The sequence below is a fragment of the Schistocerca cancellata genome, chromosome 2, assembly GCF_023864275.1.
Source record: "Schistocerca cancellata isolate TAMUIC-IGC-003103 chromosome 2, iqSchCanc2.1, whole genome shotgun sequence".
In the NCBI taxonomy this organism is placed as follows: Eukaryota; Metazoa; Arthropoda; class Insecta; order Orthoptera; family Acrididae; genus Schistocerca; species Schistocerca cancellata.
This window is the reverse complement of record NC_064627.1, coordinates 931,751,462-931,774,298: the sequence shown is the minus strand read 5'-3', so window position 1 is coordinate 931,774,298 and position 22,837 is coordinate 931,751,462. Positions and strand designations below refer to the sequence as shown.

Below are 22,837 nucleotides of genomic sequence, written 5' to 3'. Positions count from 1 at the left end.
TCTGTGTTAGCTGCATTGCATCTATCACTTGCAGCTAAGGCGCCTGAGCAGAGGTAGGAGAGATGGGTTTCTCATATTGGAAGAGATAAATGCAATAAACAGACAAGGCAAGCAGTAAATAGAAGCACACAAGTGAAGAAGATTTCTGCAAACACACCTGAAAACACTGATGAGCAAAAACACTATAAGAGACACTATTAAAGCAAGTAAACACACTCCTGCAAAGAAAAGACAAGGTAGACTTACGACACCAGCAAGAACACAAAAGAAAATCCGTGGCCCCCCAGACACTGGGTTATTCTTATAGCTCTCACCAGATGTTGAATCCTGCCTAGTTGTCAATAGTGGGATGTCTGGGAAACCAGCTTTCTCGGATCGCTAGACAACATTTAAACAAATTGTATTAATGAGTTTTGTTACAAAAAGTAAATGACAATACTTAACTTTGAGAAATACATAGATGTGTCGTAAGCAAAGGGCGACATTTAAACAAATTGTATTAATGAGTTTTATTACAAAAAGTAAATGATAATACTTAACTTTGAGAAATACATAGATGTGTCGTAAGCAAAGGGCGACATGCAAAATAATCAATGTTCTTCAGTATAACAATTCCAAGATTGAGCTACATAGAATGTACGAAGAAGCTTTGACGCTTCTATCTAGTTGCTATTCTTCAAGCTACCGTAAAATTGGGCTGTGGCCAGTCAGTCGTGGCACTTCTCTGTCCCTGGAATTAAGGTAGAGAAGCCCTCACAGGCATCTAAATTGTCTGAGGAGGACAATTACCCCTGAGTGCAGTCCAACATTAGCTAGTGTCCCCACCCACCCCCAGCCATCTGTTGCCCCCACCCCCCTCCCCTCGTTTCTCCTACATTATGACCAACTTTAGCACCTAACAAAACTGTAGAGTGACACACTTTTATTTCTAAAATGATGAAAGATGAATTATATTTAGTTCCTCTGTGTGTGTGTGTGTGTGTGTGTGTGTGTGTGTGTGTGTGTGTGTGTGTCAGAATTAACGATGAAGGAATTCAAGGTGCATTGCAAATGGTAGCTATAATTCTTTCTCAGATAAGAAAGCTAACTATCCACAGTGAGGGTGGACACTTGTTACAAAACTTACTTATCCTTTATTACTCATCTCCATTGTAGCACTTGCTTGACCTGCACACTGCAACTCCATAAAAAATCAACAGAGTTCAAATGTGTGCAGTATACTGATTGTTTGTAAATCACTTGATTACTGCACTTCTTACTTCTGAACTGGCAGAAATTGGCAACTTCAGACTGTTAATGCTTTGTGTCTAACTACTCTCGTAATAACAATGCTTTGTGTCTAACTACTCTCGTAATAACAACAATAAAAATACTTGTATGGCACTGAAGTAGCCCTTGTGTAGTTAATGCTGTGTTGTGCTGTCAATTAATTCATATATCTGTTTTGAAGCGAGTAATGAGGTAATTTCTGGACTACTGCAGGTACTATCTACAACTTGGAGAAGACATTTCCTTGAGATATTTAGCATTTGTTACATATATGTCTCACTTTTATCATCAGAAATGTACTGGACAAAGCACAAGATATGTGAGTAGTGGGTGGACTGTGTGAGGAACCTGTAATGTCCACTGCATTAATGCTAGTAATTGAGAAAAAGTCGTTATTGATAACTTACATAATCAATATTAAAGTCACTCAAACAATGGAAAATCCAGGGTGGAATGTAATAATATTATGAAAAGGAAAGTTGCTACTCACTGTATAGCGGAGATGCTGAGTTGCAGATAGGCACAACAAAAAGACTGTCACAAATAAAACTTTCAGCCATTAAGGCCTTCGTCAACAATAAAAGTAGACATGCAACTGCCATCTCAGGCAACTGAAACCACACTGTGAGTAGCAACACCCATGCATGATGGGAGTGGCAACTAGATGGGGGTAAGGAGGAGGCTGTGGTGGGGAGGGGGAGGGACAGTGATAGTATGGTGGGGCTGGCGAACAGTGAAGTGCTGCAAGTTAGACAGAGTACAGGGGAGGGAGGGGGGAGTAGCAGAAAAGGAGAGAAGTAAAAAGATTGAGTGTGATATTGGAAAGACGGCTGTGTAGTGCTGGAATGGGAACAGGGAAGGGGCTTGATGGGTGAGGACAATGACTAACAAAGGTTGAGGCCAAGAGGGTTACAGGATCGTTCTCCCACCTGCGCTATTCAGAAAAGCTGGTGTTGGTGGGAAGGATCCATATCGTACTGGTTGTGAAGCAGTCATTGAAATGAAGGATGTCATGCTTGACCGAGTGTTCAGCAACAGGGTGGTCCACTTGTTTCTTGACCACAGTTTGTCGGTGCCCATTCATGTGAACAGGCAGCTTGTTGGTTGTCTTGCCCACATAGAATGCGCACAGTGGTTGCAGCTTAGCTTGTAGATAACGTGACTGGTTTCACAGGTAGTCCTGCCTTTGATGAGTCATGAGATAAGGGGTTGGGTAGGGATGGACGAGTATACTGTGTAGGTTCAGTGGATGGCGGAATACACTGTGGGAGGGGTGGGAAGGATAGTGGGCAGGACATTTCTCATTTCAGGGCATGCTGAAAGGTAGTCAAAATCCTGGCAGAGAATGTAATTCAGTTGCTCCAGTCCTGTGTGGTATGAGTTACAAGGGGAATGCTCCTCTGTGGGCAGACGGTGGGACTTTGTGAGGTAGTGGGATACTGGAAAGATTAGGCACAGGAGTCATACGTAATAGTGGTAGTAATAATGATCTTTTGAGAGCAATTGATAGAAACGTAATTGGATTGCTTAGTTTTCACCCCTCAAAAAATTTCATTTTACCCCTCAGAAAACTTAATTTTACTCCTCAGATGGTAATTACCTTTAGGTTGAGAACCACTGTTCTAGTGGAACTGTAGTGGTTCTCCTCCACCACCTGGCTGAGCTTCAACATTTCTGATGCATTTCCTGTGCTTTTTGCATTGCCCTCCAGGAAACTTGGTTCCCAGCAATGCAAACCGCTTCCCTACATTGCTATTGGGGCTATTTTAAGAATCACAGTGGCTATGAAAGAATGTTGCACAGAGCTTGCATGTACAGCAAACACGTGCCACTTAATACATCTCTGGAAGCTGTTACTGTTCGTGTGAAGACGTCTCTGGATTTTACTGTCTGTAATGTTTACCTCCCAACCCATAGTGAATTGTGTCAGATCACATTTTCTGCACCGATTTCACAGCTACCCCCAACCTTCCTAATGCTGGATGAGTTCAGTATCCGTATAATCTTTTGTGGGATTGAACCACAACCATTGGCCATTTATAAAAATTTGCTCATAGAGCTTAAGTAACAGAATCGGTTGACACATAATGAAGAATACAATACAGACCATATCGAAATACCTGATGGAATCTCGCAATGTATAGACGAAGCTTTGCAAGTGAATTAGCACACATTTTAACGGTATTAGTTAACTGAAGTAATGAAATTGAGGTACCCAGAATATAATGATGAAATATTGTTTCAGTCCCAAAATAGGTATAAAAAATGTAAACAAACATTAAAACTTGAATTTGCAAAATTCATACAGGAAAACCTGATAGTAATTATTTTTCAGCTATTTGTAAAGATCCAGTATATATGTTAGTATCAAATCTGTATTTAAAACGTCATAAACATTTATCAGTGAAACATTGTTGTGGAAAGGTATTTCATGTACTTTGGTGATGATAACTGTATTATTTTGACATGTTAATTATTCTGAAAATGCTGCAACAAATTGTAAATCCAAAGTCCATAAATTGTGTAAGTAAACCAATCAACTTTTAACTGTAAATTTCAAAATTACTGCTTCAAGCAATGAATGTGTTTGTATTTCCAATTATTGTTAGAAATATAAAGACCAGTGGCAGCAGCCCTGGGATGGCTAGTTTTGTCTCATATTTTGTTGGGTCGGTGTTATGTCATTTTTGTGGTGCGAACAAACAATTTATTGAGTAACACATTCACTAGATTTAATTAACCTGACGAGACAATCCTGGCATTACGAGGAGCCCAAGACTTTCTTTCAGGTGGAGATAATAGGAGCGAAGAGATACACACCTCAGTTTACAGACTTCGAGAAACTACAAGTTAAGTACCGAGTTCAGTAATCATGAAAAGTGGTTACATTTTAATTTGGTGGATTTAGCTAGAATATGTTTAAAACTGTCAGGTCAGTCTTGTTAATAATTTCTAAGTTTCAGGTGCCATCACATTACAAAAACTATATTCAAAATTAAAACTAATCCAAATTGCAAATGTGTACAGCACTGACAACAATAGGGGCCAGAAGTGAAACAGAGGGGCGGACAAGGAGGATGACGAACAGAGTGGGTGGCAATTAATTATGTGTAATATCTACTTGGTGGACTACAAACAAAGTTAAGTACTTTCAAATTTTTTTCTGTTTTGTGCCATAATGATAGGCAGTATGTTAAGGTCATGTGACCTGTGAAACAATATTTCTCATGTGTGTTAGGCAAAAATTTTCATAATAAAAAAAGCAGGAAGAGGGAGCTAGACAATATTACAACAACACTTTTAAACAGATAATGTCATTTATGCAGTAACAGTTTAAAATCAAGAAAACAATTTTGTACAATTAGATAACAAAATGAATGGAATGCTGTCTAGTCTAAGTAATAGTTTCACTAGTAGAAGTGAGGCATCTAAATGAAATTTGGATTCAATTGATTAAGGCAGAGAAATTTTGAACCATGGTTACGCTACAGGTATTTCATACTGATATGCTTGTGTAGTGGAGGAGTTGTCTTGCATTTTCAGAGGGCACATTTTGGCTGTGTTTGAGAAGAAGTTTTTACTGTGCTGTTTGGTCCCAAAGAAGTTCGAAAAACACAAAATTTGGAATTACTTGGGGAAGATTTGAACTTTATTCGTAACTGAAAATGAAGGAAGTCAGGCTTGTAAGTTTTCTATTATCTCTTTCAAGATCCATGGTCAGCAGTTGAATATAGTGAGAACATTGATAATGATTTGTTATGAGGAGTAAATACTAAGCTGAAAATTTCAAACCTACAGAACACCTGTTCGTTATATCAAGTACTTTCAACTATAAAAGAGGAGTAGAGTGAGGAGATTATTTGTTAGATCACATATGTAATATTTGAAAGCTAAAACAGGTGAGAATTACACTGAGGTAACAAAAATCATGGGATACCTCTTAATATCATGTCACACCTCCTTTTGCCAAGTGTAGTGTAGCATCTCAGTGTCATGGACTCAATATGTAGTTGCAAGTTCCCTGTAGACAGCACCAGACAGTAGTCTGTACAACCGTCCATAATTGCAATAGTATTGCCAGTGCAGGATTTTGTGCATGAACTGACCTCTGGAATATGTTCCATAAATGTTCGATGTGTGGCCAAATCATTCATGCAAATTGTCCAGAATGTTCTTGAGACCATTTGTGAACTGTTGTAACTTGTGACATGGCGCATTGTCATCCATAAAAATTCCATCAGTGAATGGCTACAAATGGTCTCCAAGTGGCCAGACATAATCATTTTCAGTCATTGATCGTCTCAGATGGACCAGAGGACCCAGTCTATTTCATGTAAACACAGCACACTCCATTACAGAGCCACCACCACCTTGCCAAGTGCCTTGTTGACAACCTGGGCCCATGGCTTTGTGAGATCTGTGCCACCCTCAAACCCTACCATCATCTCTTACCAAATGAAATCGGGGCTCATCTGATCAGTTTATGGTTTTTCAGTTATCTAGAGTCCAACTGGTATGATCACGAGCCCAGGAGAGACGCTTCAGCAATGTTGTGCTGTTAGCAAAGGCACTCACGTTGGTCGTCTTCTGCCATAGCCCATAGCAAACGTCACTGATCTCAGTCCTTAAGCTAAGGCCATCACCCACTACATTGTCCATGGTGAGAGGTAATGCCTGAAATTTGGTATACTTAACACACCGTTGACATTGTGGAGCTAAGAATTCTGAATTCCTTAACAATTTCTGAAATGGAATGTACCATGCGTCTAGCTCCAGCTATCATTCCACATTCAAAGTCTATTAATTTCCATCGTGCGGCCATAATCAAGTCGGAAACATTACCACATGAATCACCCGAGTACAAATAACAGCTCCACCAATGCACTGCCATGTTATAACTTGTGTATACGATACTACCATTTGTATATGTGTATATCGCTATCCCATAACATTATGACCTCAGTGTATGAAGTTGTCATTTTTGTAAGTGGTGAACAAGTGATGGATGATGTAGTGATTTGAGAGTTGATACACTGTGGTGTATTTTATAATGTGGAGACAGTAGGTTTTACACTTATGGTCAAATATGAGAAGTTGTTTAGGTGTATTAAGATGACATGATGAGATAGGATTATGTATATGCTGTGATGATGATATGTAGAGATTTTCTTCACTATTTGATAAGATATTGACGAAATATAGGATGTATTATAGCATTTTGAAGATAATAATTATGATGAGGTTGCTGTGTGTTATGGAATTTTATTCTGCACTGTGGTGTGTGATGATCAGTTATGATATATAGTAAATATTTGTGCTAGGTAATAAGATGTAGGTTTGTACTGTGTGTCTGATAGGAATGTGAAAACGTATATTAACATTTAATGAGTTTATAATAGGACATTATAAACTCATTAAATGTTGTTAGTATATGTTTTCACATCTTAATAGGACATCCTTCCCCCATGAACCATGGACCTTGCCGTTGGTGGGGAGGCTTGCGTGCCTCAGTGATACAGATGGCCATACCGTAGGTGGAACCACAACAGAGGGGTATCTGTTGAGAGGCCAGACAAACATGTGGTTCCTGAAGAGGGGCAGCAGCCTTTTCAGTAGTTGCAGGGGCAACAGTCTGGATGATCGACTGATCTAGCCTTGTAACACTAACCAAAACAGCCTTGCTGTGCTGGTACTGCGAACGACTGAAAGCAACGGGAAACTACAGCCGTAATTTTTCCCGAGGGCATGCAGCTTTACTGTATGGTTAAATGATGATGGTGTCATCTTGGGAAATATTCCGGAGGTAAAATAGTCCCCCATTCGGATCTCCGGGCGGGGACTACCCAGGAGGGCGTCGTTATCAGGAGAAAGAAAACTGGTGTTCTACGGATCGGAGCATGGAATGTCAGATCCCGTAATCGGGCAGGTAGGTTAGAAAATTTAAAAAGGGAAATGGATAGGTTAAAGTTAGATATAGTGGGAATTAGTGAAGCTCGGTGGCAGGAGGAACAAGACTTTTGGTCAGGTGAATACAGGGTTATAAATACAAAATCAAATAGGGGTAATGCAGGACTAGGTTTAATAATTAATAAAAAAATAGGAGTGCGGGTAAACTACTACAAACAGTATAGTGAACGCATTATTGTGGCCAAGATAGACACGAAGCTCACGAGAAATTATTCAGGTAGTGAAGGGAGACGAAAATTTAAAAGTCATGGGTGACTGGAATTTGAGAGTAGGAAAAGGGAGAGAAGGAAACATAGTAGGTGAATATGGATTGGGTCTAAGAAATGAAAGAGGAAGCCGCCTGGTAGAATTTTGCACAGAGCATAACTTAATCATAGCTAACACTTGGTTCAAGAATCATGAAAGAAATACGTGGAAGAATGCTGGAGATACTAGAAGGTATCAGACAGTTTATATAATGGTAAGACAGAGAGTTAGGAACCAGGTTTTAAATTGTAAGACATTTCCAGGGGCAGATGTGGACTCTGACCACAATCTATTGGTTATGAACTGTAGATTAAAACTGAAGAAACTGAAAAAAGGTGGGAATTTAAGGAGATGGGAACTGGATAAACTGAAAGAACCAGAGGTTGTACAGAGTTTCAGGGAGAGCATAAGGGAACAATTGACAAAAATGGGGGGAAAGAAATACAGTAGAAGAAGATTGGGTAGCTCTGAGGGATGAAGTAGTGAAGGCAGCAGAGGATCAATTAGGTAAAAAGACGTGGGTTAGTAGAAATCCTTGGGTAACAGAAAAAATATTGAATTTAATTGTTGAAAGAAGAAAATATAAAAATGCAGTAAATGAAGCAGGCAAAAAGGAATACAAACGACTCAAAAATGAGATCAACAGAAAGTGCAAAATGGCTAAGCAGGGATGGCTAGAGGACGAATGTAAGGATGTAGAGGCTTATCTCACTAGGGGTAAGATAGATACTGTCTACAGGAAAATTAAAGAGACCTTTGGAGAAAAGAGAACCACTTGTATGAATATCAAGAGCTGAGATGGAAACCCAGTTCTAAGCAAAGAAGGGAAAGCAGAAAGGTGGAAGGAGTATATAGAGGGTCTATACAAGAGCAATGTACTTGAGGACAGTATTATGGAAATGGAAGAGAATGTAGATGAAGATGAAATGGGAGATACAATACTGGGTGAAGAGTTTGAGAGAGCACTGAAAGACCTGAGTCGAAACAAGGCCCTGGGAGTAGACAACATTCCATTAGAACTACTGACGGCCTTGGGGAAGCCAGTCCTGACAAAACTCTACCATCTGGTGAGCAAGATGTATGTGACAGGCGAAATACCCTCAGACTTCAAGAAGAAGCTGTTAAAAGAGCTATGAACAGGCATGGCTATAGTGATGTTAACAAAATCACATTGTAGACAGATGAACCACAATAATTTCAAAGGTGTTTTCATGAATACATGGAAATTAATTTTTTTCGGTTTTACACTACAAACACAGTTCATTTTTTGTTTTCGTTTCCAGTGAAAATTGGCAAAATGGAAACACGGGCAATGCTGGCTTTGTCAGCTAGTTTCAGAAATAAATTTCAAAATTTGAAACAGTAGTTCATCGTCAGATAAAAATAAATGAAATAAATATGAAGTGCTTTAAACTTGGACACAGCAGTTTCATTACAATTGTGAAGCTGTACGGAGGATATGACAAATGAGCTGCACCTTTGTGAAAGTAGCGCTAACATAAGTTAACACTTGTTGAAATATGGTAGAATTTTACACTGATACTCATGAGTTCTGTGTGTACACCTTTGACCATATGTATGAAATGTTATGTATCTTATCTGTAAACAATGAATTTAAAACAATAGTTATGATGATTATACTGTAACACTATTCTGAGTGAACCATATTTGTTATAAAATACTGTTTTGGAAATCATTGCCTATAACTTAAGTTTCGTACATGTCATTAAGAGGAAATGCAATTTACATATTTTGAAGATGACAAAATAATTATTAAAAATATGAGTACATGGTTTTCCTGATGATTTTCGTGTGGAAGACATTACCATATCACAGATATGGAAGACAGATGATGCAGAAAATAATAATACAAATTTACCTGGAGTACTATACTTAACTTACTACTGGATAAGTAGACAAAATACCAGAATTGAGTTTAGGTAGGATCACATTGTATAATTACCTAAAAAAAAATTCTTTTATCTGTAGTTGTATCGATTGGTAATAGATATGTGTGTTGTTTCAGAGAAAACAAAACACTGTGAAGAGGCTCAAGAAGAAGTAGGTGCCTGCTGATGGCATATTGAATACAAATTTCCATTCTACTAATGATTCTATGGAGGAGAGAAAAGACATGGAAGAAACACATTTGTAAAATTAAGTTATGTTTAATTATTTATGTAAAAACATTGTGTATATACTTGTTTAAATTGTTCTTTGCTTAATATGTTTATGTTTTATGCTTGGTTGAGAACTGTTATGCTGCAAGTCAGTAACAGTTGTGTTACAAGGAGTCAAATGTATCCTCACTGCTGAAGATAAATGGGTGGAAGGTGACGTTGCTGCCTGAGATAAATGGGTGGGAGATGACCAAAGGATCTGTCACCATAGAAATCTGGATAGACAAGCAAACGATTAGTAGACGCAAGTGCACTTTAAATAAATATGTTATACTCAGGTTGTGGATGAAGAAATGCTGCAGTGTTGACGACGTGTAGCAGACACGGTTAGTTATAGGCAGAGGCCTGACACAGAAGTACACTGAATGTTTGCCGGTAGAGCTAGCTATCAACAACCTGATGTAACATTTGGCACAAACTAGCAACATGGAAGTGATCTTGACTAGCAGATGCACTCTGGCACCTGCCACTTATAACGCCATCCTGGCATTTCTCATTGGTCAACGGCCTGGAGGTTCTTCAGTGGCGACAATGTTCAAAGCCCCACTCGTGGTGCCCACAGGAATGTTGAGGCAACAGCTTTAGCAGTACCAATCGACTACGATACTACAGTAATACTAACCATCAATTCGCAATACAAACAGACACCAATATCAAGTGTATTGTATAATGTATTCCTGTTGGGATTCATGCATACTATGGCAAAGTCTCATCCATAGTTCTTATGTGCAGTACTTTGGAGGGTTACAGAATGGGATGACACACAATGAAGAGTGCAGTATAGAAAGTATCGAACTACCTGATACTATCTCGCGATGTGTACACAAAGCTATATAACTACATTAGCACACATTAGAACAATATTATTTGACTGAATGGAAATACATGGAACATAAAAACGATGAAATGTATTAAAATTATGATGAAATATGGTTTCAATCGAAAAATATGTATAAAAATGTAAACAAATGATAAAACTTGTATTGGCAAAATTCATACGAAGAAACCTGATAGTAATCGTGTTTTAACTGTGTGTAAGGATCCAGGATTTATGTTAGTATCAGACTCAAACCAATGTTTAGAATATTATAAACATTTCTAAACCAAAACTTACTGTGGAAAGGTATTTTGTGTATTTTGGCAATGATAACTGTATTACTTTGGCATATTGCTTACATTTTCTGAAAAGATTGTTACAGATTGTAAATACAAATTATGTAACTTGTTTAATAAAACCAATCTACTTTTAAATGTAAACTACAGAATTACTGTTTCAAACAATACCTGTATTTATATGCGCTTATCGTTAGAAGTATAAGGATCAATGGCAGCAGCCATGGAATGGCTAGTATTGCTTCATATTTTGTTGGGTCAGCGTTAAGTCATCTTTGTGTTGTGAATAAACAATTTATTAAGTATATTTTCATTTTAGCCACATCATTCACTAGATTTGATTAACCTGACTAATCGATCGTGACATTACAAGGAGCCCAACACTTTCTTTCAGGTTGAGATAATTGCAGCGAAGAACTCTGAGAAACTGCAAGTTAAGTATCGAGTTAGTTAGTTACGAAAGGTGGTTATGTTTCAAGCTAGATTTTTGTTTCTTGAATAGTGATGCCTCTGCATACTTCAGTGTGGCATATGGCTCTTATTTGGCCATTGATCTTACCATTTGCAGCACTGGTCTTCTCCCCTCTGTCCATTGGAGTGTCCGTGATGAACTATGTGACAGTGGCCACTTGCTGATTGTCCTTCCTTCCCTCAGCATCAGTCACATGGCCTGTCAACTGTGCTGACAGGGATATCTTCACTTCTGCTGTCGTCCTTAGCGCCCCGCCACATGAAGGTATCAGTGTGGCCATCCAGAGTACAGCCGCAGCCATTCTGTTGGCAGCTGACTTTGTGATACACTGTTCCTCAGACTCCAACTGTCTGAAGACCATACCTTGGTGGACCTCTGAAATCGCTGTGATCATTAAGAGATTGCATATGGGTTCTCCAGCACCTTTTAGGTGGACAGCCCAGTTGTCTCACAAATGTTCTCTGCAAGTTTCGCGAGCTTATGGTGCACCGGCAGCTGTGTTGGTACCTTGAGTCTCGGGTCCTTTTGGCTCCATCGCAGGTAAGTTTTTGCCGAGGCCATTCTGTTGCTGACAATTTGGTCTGCCTGGAGTCTGCTATCCAGACTGCTTCTTATTGCTGTCGTCTTAGACTTACAAAGGTATCACCACATACTCCTTACCCTACATGAGTGGGGTCTCCAGGGTGTGCTTCCAATTTTTGTCCAGCACTTATCATACTGTACTTTCCAGGTTGAAGTTGATGCTTCCCACAGTATTCTCCACTCACAAGAGAAAGGGGTCCTGCAGGACTCTATATTGAGTTTTCCCCTGTTTCTAGTAGTATCAATGATCTAGCTACAGGTGTGGGGTCTAGAGTGTCACCCTCCATGTATTCCGACAGTTTTTGCTTGTACTATTGCTCCTCACTGCGGGTGTTGCTGAATCCCTACTGCAGGATGGCATACAAGAGATGCAGCCCTGGGCTCTCACCTATGGCTTTCAGTTTCTGGCTGCCAAGACACGTCACACACTTATGCCTCCGTCATACTGTCCATCCACAAACAGAACTCATACATCAACGGTCAGTTGCTCAAAGTGGTGGAGGTTTTAGGGGACTTGTCTTTGATGCATGGTTGATGTGGTTTCCCCATCTTCTCCAGTTTAAGCAAAAGTGTTGGTCACACCTTAATACCCTTCGCTGCCTCAGTAACACCAGTTGGGACACAGATCGCTCTACACTTCTGCAGCTTTACAAAGCTCTGATCCTGTCCTGTCTTGATTGTGGAAGACTGGCTCTTGGCTTGGCATAGCCATTGACATTGGGGATGGTGGACCTGATAAACTGTTGTGGGTCCAACTTGCAACAGGTGCCTTTCGACTAGCCCTGTGAACAGCCTACTCGTGGATGCTTGGGTCTACCCACTTGTTGTGTACATAGTTCCGCGTAGTCAGCGCGTACACAACTTTCCCACTAGAGCGCGCCCCTCTAAGCACAACAGCGCATGCGCAACACTCGTCCGTCTCCGCTCTACGAGATGGCGCTGCCATAAAGACGGACCAAATGCTGCTTCCACTGATCCGCATATTAATATGTAACGCAGCCAATGAGATTGCTGCTAACGTAGAACCTTTTCTCCTCGCGGATCACACTCGCACAGTGATACCTGAACGCGTGAGGTATTATAACGAGTGTACAGACCTCTGATTAGTCAGTCTGCATTAGTCTATAGTCAAATTTCAGTCTGCGCCTAATAAGATTATCATATTCCTGTACATAGTCATGAAGAGAAATGTATAGACACTTTGTCAAGTTTCAGAGATATGTGAGAATAAGATTAACGTACCAAGACCAAAGGAACTTCAGATTGTCAATTGTAAATAGCATCCAGAGCCAAGTTAAGTTATTTTTATGCTTGTTATTATTTTAATAAATATGTGTGAAAATTAATCAAGTTCTGTTTAAAGTTGGTCACCGTCAATGTGCTACTCTAAGCGTGCAAGTGGCATATCGTCTGACCTAATGGCAGAAGATAAACACGCCATGATAAGACCACGAGACATATTGCTGACACTCGCCTACTTCGTTAGAGCGACAAGTCAAATAATCTGATGGTGTGTGTTCCGAAGGTCTTACAGTACGCACACCACACCACTACAGACCAGGTGCCAACAACCACTGCTCAGTTATTCAATACACAGGAGCTGCTCCCTTTAGCATTCAAGTTACTATGATCTGTTTGCTGTTACTGTGTTCTACCTTCCACAACAGAGGCCCAGAACTGGAGTCAAAATTGCTGTTCACATAGTGTCTCTGCTCTGAACTCCACCTCCCTCCACTGTTGCCTCTTGTCAGGGAACAATCATCTGTCCCCCCTTGTGTGTACCATATCCTTGGATATGTTTCAACGTATTGTTTGGACACAAAGACTGTTGGTCCCACGGTTTTTTGCCACCTGTTCCCGACCGTCATTGATGCTTTTCGAGGTTCAGAAAAGGTATACACTGATCGCTTGACAGAACAACTGCTTTTGCCTACACACAATCGAGGTGCAGTGAACTATGATGCCTGGAGAATCAATGCTGTGTATTCATTGCAGAATTGGTGGTCATCAGTCAAACCTTTCGTTATGTTCATTCTTGCACCAGCCAAGTGTTCTTAATCAGGGGACCAAGATCACACGACAGTCTTCCCTTCACGTTTCTCACAGGGAATCCACCATTCTCTGTCGGCTTCGCATTGGCCCCATTTGGCTTTCCCATGGTGACCCTTTATGACATGAGAATCCACCCCACTGTCGGTGGGATGCCTGTCTGATGATGAACACATTCTACTGGAGTGCCCTAATTTGGCTACCTTATGGTAAAATGTTAAACTCACTGCCTTTGATGTTAGTGGATGACACGAAAGTGGCTGATCTGGTTTTACATTTTGTTGATGAAGACAGTATCTATTCCTTTCTCTGAGGTAGGGTGATTTAGCCTCGTCAGCTGTTTGAGGGATTGGAGGTGTGCCGTTTCACCGGCTCTTGCCCAGGGGGCACATGCCTGCTCATTCTCAGTGGGGCAGCATAGTTCTTGCCCTTACCATCTTTTTATTCTTTTTAATTCGTCAGTGTTTTAATGCCTAGCCATTGTAGTTATCTTTCCTGAGATTTTATCAGTTTGGCCACTTGGCTAGTTTTCTTGAAGTAACGGAGGGTGAGGAAACACAGGTCCACTGCATAACATGCCCACGGGGCCTCCAGCTGCTTTCTGAGTGGAGCATTTTTCCCATCTTACTCACTCTCGCCCCTCTCTTACTTGTATTTCCTTCTGTCTTTTGGTTTTGTTGATTTTTGATTACAGTCAGGTTAATCAGGATTTGTATAAATGTTTTTATTCAAAATATTACTTACACACAGTTTTCCAGGCCTGGGCAGTTTGTTGGAAAGCAGTTTACATTACCTACCTGAATGTGTGGTCAGCAACTGTAAGCTAGACCTGTACTAGTGAGGTCAGTTCACAGTGTCCATTTTTATTAATAGTCATCTCTCTCTTTTTAATTTCTTGCTAAGCAGCCCATTACATGTTGACAAGCTTTTGGGAGCGCTTCTGGACATTCCAAAAGTTGTTGCTGACCGAGAGGCTATATGTGTTGTGTGGGAAAGGAGAACATTAAATGGTAAATACTGTTTCTGTTTCTTGCCCACAGTCTTGCACTGTTATTAAATTTATTTATTCACGATATCAACTTTGGCCCATTAATATGTAATCCTCGGGTGGCCTCATGTCACATAGGAAAATTCTTTATTATGGAGTATTTCAACAATGTTTTACAATGGGTAGATTGAAGTAAAAATTTGTTGAAGATTGATGAATTGGTCCTCGAACCCACATGTACACTTGAGCTTAGCATTTAATAATTTCTGATATTCATAGAGCCTATTAATTTTTATATTTTAATGGGAATCAAAATTTGGATGCCTGGAAAGATGCACATTAGATATTTTACTTTTTGTCCCAAAGAATCCTCCTTTTGGTTTCCTAAGTTAAAACCTGCAGCACTTCTGATTCTTTCCTCCTCATAGAATCTGCAGTTCATTTGACTAAGGTTTGATGTCATGTTGTTGTAACAGGCATTTCTAATAAGATGCCATCTTGTGTCTTACGTTATATGAGTCTCAACTGTAGTATGAGGGTAACACTGATGAAGGCTTTAAGAATAACACAGTTCTGGTCCATTCTTTAACTCCATTGTTGATAGTTGCTCTTGTCTGTGTCTACACTCTGCAAACCACCATGAGGTGCATGGCAGAACGTACATTCCATTGCATAATTGTTAGGTTTCCTTCCCGTTCCATTCACATGTGGAGCGTGGGAAGAATTGTGTATGAACGCCTCTGTGCATGCAGTAATTATTCTAATCTTATTCTCACAAACCCTGTGGGAGTGATTATGTAAGGGATTGTAGTATATTCCTAGAGTCATCATTTAAAGCCGGGTCTTGAAACTAAGCTTTCTTGGGATAGTTTACATCCATCTTCAAGAGTCTACCAGTTCAGTTCCTTCAATACCTTTGTGACACTCTCCAGTGGATCAAACAAACCTGTGACAATTCCTGCTGCCATTGTCTATATACATTCAATTTCCCCCGTTAGTCCTATTTGGTACAGATCCCAAACACTTGAGCAATATTCTAGAACTGGTCATACAAGCGATTTGTGAGGAATCTCCTTTGTAGACTGATTGCACTTCCCCGGTATTCTGCGAATAAACCAAAGACTACCACCAGGTTTACCCATGACTGAGCATGTGTGTTCATTCCATTTCATATCCCTTCAAAGTGTTACACCCCTTCAAAGTGTTACACCAAGGTAATTGTATGACTCGGCTGATTCCAGCAGTGACTCATTGATGTTACAGGATATTACATTTTTTGTTTTGTGAAGTGCATAGTTTTACATTTCTTAACATGTAAACCAAGTTGCCAATCTTTGCAGCACTTTGAAATCCTATCAAGATTGACTGCATATTTATACAGCTTACATCCATCTTCAAGAGTCTACCAGTTCAGTTGCATCATCTGCAAAAAGTCTGAGATTACTATTAGTATTGTTTGCAGCTCACTTCCCTGCAGCACACTTGAAGTTACTTCTACATCTGACAGTGACTCTCCATCCAAGATAACATGCCACATCCTCTCTACCAAGTCTGCAGCTCGTGGTCGTGCGGTAGTGTTCCCGCGCCCGGGTTCGATTCCCGGCGGGGTCAGGGATTTTCTCTGCCTCGTGATGACTGGGTGTTGTGTGCTGTCCTTAGGTTAGTTAGGTTTAAGTAATTCTAAGTTCTAGGGGACTGATGACCATAGATGTTAAGTCCCATAGTGCTCAGAGCCATTTGAACCTCCCTACCAAAAAGTCCTTGGAGTGCATATATTTGTTAGAAATGAACTGGAAGTTGTTCCATGGAATCATTTTTCACCACTTCAAAGTCAGTCAGAAAAACTAAATTTGTGCTTGGGCAATTGTATTTGACTTATGGAGATTGTTATTCTTCCATGATATACTCATCACAATCATTTCAACTGATACACATTTGCAGAGGAGAGATGCCATAGTGTACATGGAAAGAAAATCTTTCCAATTAGGGAGCTAAACCTTTCCTTCCTGTTCTCTCGGCCAACACTTATCACAACTTTAACTGCCTTAACTCCAGTCTTCTAACTAACAAATTCGGCAAAGAGAAATTCTTTCAAGTTAAAATTATAGTTTGTACAACAAAAAACCAGTCCAGAGTTGCAATTTTTACTTTTTTATTCACTCCATGACTAGTTTCAGGCTGAGACTGATTGTCAAATCATTGTAACATAGTCAAAAATGGTATTTCCAAAGACGTGAAAACCATGTCCGAAATGTGCAATGAACAGTTACAGCGTATACAGCGCGTTTGTTGCACATTTTTGATGTGGTTTTCACATCTTTGGAAATACCATTTTTGACTATGTTACGATGATGTGAAATTGGGTCTCAGCCCAAAATTAGTCATCAAGTGAATAAAAAGTAAAATTTGCAACTTTAAACCTTTTTTTTTTTTTTTTTTTTTTTTGTGTAATGATTAACAGAATGTTCTGACCCACAGCTATTCCAGCACATTGGAAGTTTGTAAAACTGTAGTTGTCCAGGTAACCAAAGATGAACACTTCTATTTCTATGAATGATTTAGTATGAATTTTCCATTTTGTGCTGCACACTGATTTTGTTAGCTCATTATGTACATAAGACAAGTGGTTTCGGCTGTTATGCCATTTTCAAGTAATCCTACCATATTAATAATGGTACAGTTTTTTGTTTAAAATTATTAGGTATGGCTTACATGTATACTTGAAAAAAGAGACAGCATTGGTCGTATATTTTTCTATTGCAAAATCGATTTTCTGTCACTGAGTGCGCGGTGCCCAGCGGCGCGGTGTTTAGGCGCACTCGCCGTGGATGCGGCGCGCGAGCTGGATGTCCTTGGGCATGATGGTGACGCGCTTGGCGTGGATTGCGCACAGGTTGGTGTCTTCGAAGAGGCCGACGAGGTAGGCCTCGCTGGCCTCCTGCAGGGCCATGACTGCGGAGCTCTGGAAGCGCAGGTCGGTCTTGAAGTTCTGGGCGATCTCGCACACTAGGCGCTGGAATGGCAGCTTGCGGATGAGCAGCTCTGTGCTCTTCTGGTAGCGCCTGATTTCTCGCAGGGTGCCCGGCCTGTAGCGGTGGGGCTTCTTGACGCCGCCGGTGTGATTGCCGTAAGCTTAGTAACAACAGTGCATCCCAATTTGTTATACAATATAGCACTGAAGATGGTCACTCAGTGATTGCCGTAAGCTTAGTAACAACAGTGCATCCCAATTTGTTATACAATATAGCACTGAAGATGGTCACTCAGTGACAGAAAATCGATTTTGCAATAGAAAAATATACGACCAATGCTGTCTCTTTTTTCAAGTATACCTGTTACCTGGTCGTAGTGCACAAGACAACATGGAGTCGCCAATCAATAAGCTTACATGTATGTTAGCAACAATTAGCTTTACATTTGAGATGTCATGTCGTTGAGTGTTGGAATTTGTCAGAACTTTATGTATGGTCCTCACTTTTTATTTGTGCCTACATTTGTTTCATAGGAAAGCTAACTTCACTTACGATTCACTCCACTGATGTGATCCACTCCACTGATGTGTATGTGTTTACAATAAGTTTACATTACATAGATTGTATCACTATATGTTTTCATGTATCATGTATATATATATAATTTGTGTTGAGAGTTCTGCTGTTTTTTATTTATTTCCTGGTGTCATGAACCACTGAAAATCACCCTTTCTCCTTTAGGAAGTCAATAAAGTTTTCTAAATATTGTTTGTGTTTTAGTTCCATTTTTCATCAACAATTTCGTCTGGATAAGTGTCTGTGTGGGTATAAATCTCAAGTTATTTCAGGAGTTGCATTATTAGTCCCTTTCGGTAAACTGTAGCATTTTCATTGCATTTTGTATTCATTCTGGTTAGTGTTTATGGTTGCATTAGTGCAGGTAAAAGATAGATTGGTTACTTTCACAATTTAGAGTGTGTTCTTTGAACATAATTGGGAAGTCCCTATCTGTTTGTCCATTGCATGAGATTTTGTGTATTCTTGAATTTGAGAAAATTGGGTTTCTAGTTTCTTCTTCTTGTACTCTTGTTTCCTTGACTTCAGGAATATATAAAATCTCATGTGATGATAGTATTAAATTTTACAGTGGACAAACAGGTAGAAACTTAATTTATCAGTCTGAGGAACGTCTGGCACATATTGAAATAGGATGTGTTGAAGTGATGTCAACGTAACTTTCTTGACCAGCGGGTTTTCGTGTTTTGCAGAAACTTTCAGTATGTTCTCATTTCTATTTTTGTGTCCATTGGAAAAATCTCTGGTCTCCTGAGCTTTTGCTGCCATTTTTGAAAATCTGAAGTTATTGTTTTTATGTCTCTTTTAACTGAGCTTATCGATTTCAGCCAAATTCTACGCCCAGACAGCAAACTTCATTATTATCAGCATTTTTTGGTTTCAATAGAAGCAGAAATACAGGCAAATGAGTGTTTTTTCAGCCCTTGCTGATTAAGCATCCTGCATGACAGGCATGTTATTTGGGAATAGTATTGGTCTTCCTTTTCAACCTGCTTTGTAGGACAGCCTACATATCAGGGGCACAGTTTTCAAGCCCCTCTTGTGTAGGCTGCCCTGCATGACAGATTTGATATGTTGGAGTAGTATAGGCCAGCTTTATCACCAGCTTTATCAGCCTGTGTTGCAGGGGTTACATGTTGGGAGGGGGGGGGGTTGAGAGGGACAGAGGAGGTGATGAACAGGGAGAGGGGGGAAGGAGGAGATTGGCAGAGACATGAGGGGAAGAGGAGTTGGGAACAGAGGGGAAGAAGGATGAGCAGATGGACAGAGATGGGGAGTAGGAGGTGGTAGGAAGAGATTGACAGAGAGAGGGAGTTGACCTGAGACACTGGGGAGAAGGAGATGTGTGCAATACACATGTCAAATTCATGCATGGGGGAAGCTGCAGGGAAAACAGTATTGCTTAACACTGTTGATTGCTTTCCTTTTGCCAGTTCATTTGTAGACTACAGTATCAAATAATGTGAAGTTATGTTTTTTAGTTTCTTCTTCCAATTAGTGTCTGCTACTTTAAACATTTTTTTTTATTGCAGGTGAGAAACCATTCTTATGTGCTACCTGTGGAAAGTCATTCAGTGATGCTTCTACATTCAACAAGCATCAGAAAACTCTACATAGTGGTGAACGGATGCTGAAATGTCCCACTTGTGGAAAATGTTTCTATCACGCAGGTCACTTGAGAGTACACATGCGCCAGCACACTGGAGAACGGCCGTATTTGTGTCAGCTGTGTGGTAAATCCTATGCATACCCAGACAGTGTAAAGAAGCACATGAAGATTCACTTAGATGAGAGGAACTTGTCATGCACTACCTGTGGTCGAAGTTTTCGATGGAGAGAAAGTCTCAAGCAGCACCTTAAGACACATCAGCAACAGTCAACATCTGGTGCTTGGATGACAGAAGAAATACAAAGGTCCAACCATGAGGACAACATCATCACTTCAACTCCAACAGAAAGAAGTGCTGTGTGTCATGAAAATATAAGTTCGGTGGCAAGGGATATGTCATTTCTAGAGTCTGTGAGGGATACTTACTTTTAAGGACATGTGTGAGATATACCTGTACATGCTTCTAGTGTAACGTGAAAATTTTTTACGTAGTAGAACCAAGAAAGACAGACAAGTATTAGCTTGGCCTTGTAACCTTTCATTGTAATTCTCACTTTTTATTCCAGAAATATTGATTTACTTTCAGTTGACGTACCTTACAGATAATAAGGGACCAACATTCTTGCCAGTATCCTGAGAGACCTTGGCATGTTTACTGTGTGGTACAATCATCAGAGTTCAATCATCAGAGTTGAATTTTATATTTACAGATGAGCAGAATGTTGAACTTGGGCTTATAAATATGCCTTACAGGCATTGCAGCTTTCATATTACTGAGCACAAAGTTTTTGGTATTTCATTTGAAGACTACAGGGGAAGGAGGAATTAACTCCATTTTCTAGATTTTTTTCAGGGGCGCAGTTTTAAAGTTTGGAACTTCACAGTTACAGTGTTTATTGAAATATGCTGTTGTAATTTATAAGGTGCATTGAATGACCGTTCTTTAGTTTTCCGTAAAAGAGTTAAAAAATATTTTTAAAAATTTGACCCTATGTGTCTTATTTGTTTGAATGCTATTTTTCAGTTTCTTAGTATAGTTGTCAAATCAGATTATGAAATTTAGAAACTAATGGGATATTAAGATCATGTTTCACTATATAACCTCTATGTAAATCCCACGACAAAATTCTATTCATCTATGATTCTAGTCATCTGTCACACAGGGTTTTAGGAATAATATTGTTTATAGATTTTCTGTTTTTATTTTGAATGAACTTGAGTAAATTATAAAGATTAATAAGTCAGTGTGAATTGTGTTTTATTCATCTCATGACGTACATTTGGTTTGTGTACAGGAGATATGTCAAAAATTTATAATACAGTTACAGTGATTTTTACATTAATAAATAATAGCACTACAATAAATAATAACATTATAATGATATTTCTTGGAATATGTAACACATTGTATCCAGCTCAAATTTCCAGTTTGTCCTGCATGAATTCATCCACTGAGTAATAACACTTCAATGTCAGTACCTCATATAGCTTTCTTTTAAGTAAACCTAAATTCATCTGCATCAACTTATTCCCTTTTATTACAAATTTTCATTCCCATATCTTGAGGTCCCTGGGCATATAGTTTGAGGCAGTGGGTGGGGAGCGTAAAATTTTCTTCATTTCTAGTATCATGTGAATGGACAAAATTGTTTCCTCAAATAATTCATGTCTGGCGTACAAAAATATAATAGGATGGCAGAGTTAGTATTTTAAGTTTTCTAAATAATGGTCGACATGGTTCTTTGTGATTTGCAGTGCACATATTTCGAATGATTTTTTTCTGTATTTTTAGTATCCGCACTATGTTTGTCAAGTTACCCCAAAAAACAATACCATACCTAATAATGGATTTGAAGTAGCTTTTATATGCTACTTTTCGTGTGTCCATGTCAGTTGTGTTGATAATATTTGCATTGCAAATGCAAAGCTGCTCAGTTTGTTTGCCAGGTATTCAATGTGTGCTTGCCAGTACAAGTTTTTATATACATTTAAACCTAAGAATTTGATTGAGTCAGCTTCTTCTATATCTTGGTTGTTATGTACAATTTGCTCACATTTTGGCTGTTTGGTTTTGAACTGCATCACGTGAGTCTTATTAGACATGTGTAGATTCAACTTGATTTAGCTGAAACCAAGTTTCTAAGTTACTGAGGGTACTGATCACAGATTTGGGAATTTTTTCCGAATCCTGATCTTCAGGACTGGGCCTAATATGGAGCCTGGTGGAACACCCTGAGATATTTTTTACCACTCAAATACTTTAGTGTTTCAACTTTTGTATCCTTATTAAATCGCCTTGTGTATTACTTCCAAAAATCATTCAACAAAATATAGTTAACGGAACATACACGTAAGTGCAGTTATTAAAAATAAATCATGGTGTTTTTTTATTATATATATTCCTTCGTGGAATGTTTCCTTCTATATATATACCCGTCCTTTTTCCCCCCTAAGGTAAGTCTTTCCGCTCCCGGGACTGGATGACTCCTTACCCTCTCCCTTAAAACCCACATCCTTTCGTCTTTCCCTCTCCTTCCCTCTTTCCTGATGAGGCAACAGTTTGTTGCGAAAGCTTGAATTTTGTGTGTATGTTTGTGTTCGTTTGTGTGTCTGTCGACCTGCCAGCACTTTCATTTGGTAAGTCACATCATCTTTGTTTTTAGGTATATTTTTCCTTCGTGGAATGTTTCCTTCTATATATATATATATATATATATATATTTCTTTTTACTTGTACAAAACACAAATGGGATTCACAAAACAATAAATTCACAGCCAGAAGAGAGAGTCTGTAAAGAAGGTCACAGAACACCA

General features: G+C 39.3%; 1 protein-coding gene across 2 annotated transcripts in view; it reads left to right on the top strand.

The window, feature by feature from the left end:
• The window catches only part of LOC126162896 (myoneurin-like), a 69,129-nt gene extending 46,790 nt beyond the window's left edge, over positions 1-22,339 (top strand). For both annotated transcript variants that reach the window (XM_049919703.1, XM_049919704.1), the window contains exon 3: positions 19,947-22,339. In XM_049919703.1, coding sequence (XP_049775660.1) covers positions 19,947-20,455 — 509 coding nt within the window. In that variant the 3' untranslated portion in view covers positions 20,456-22,339. The remainder of the gene's footprint in view (positions 1-19,946) is intronic.
• Positions 22,340-22,837: the final 498 nt, after the last annotated feature.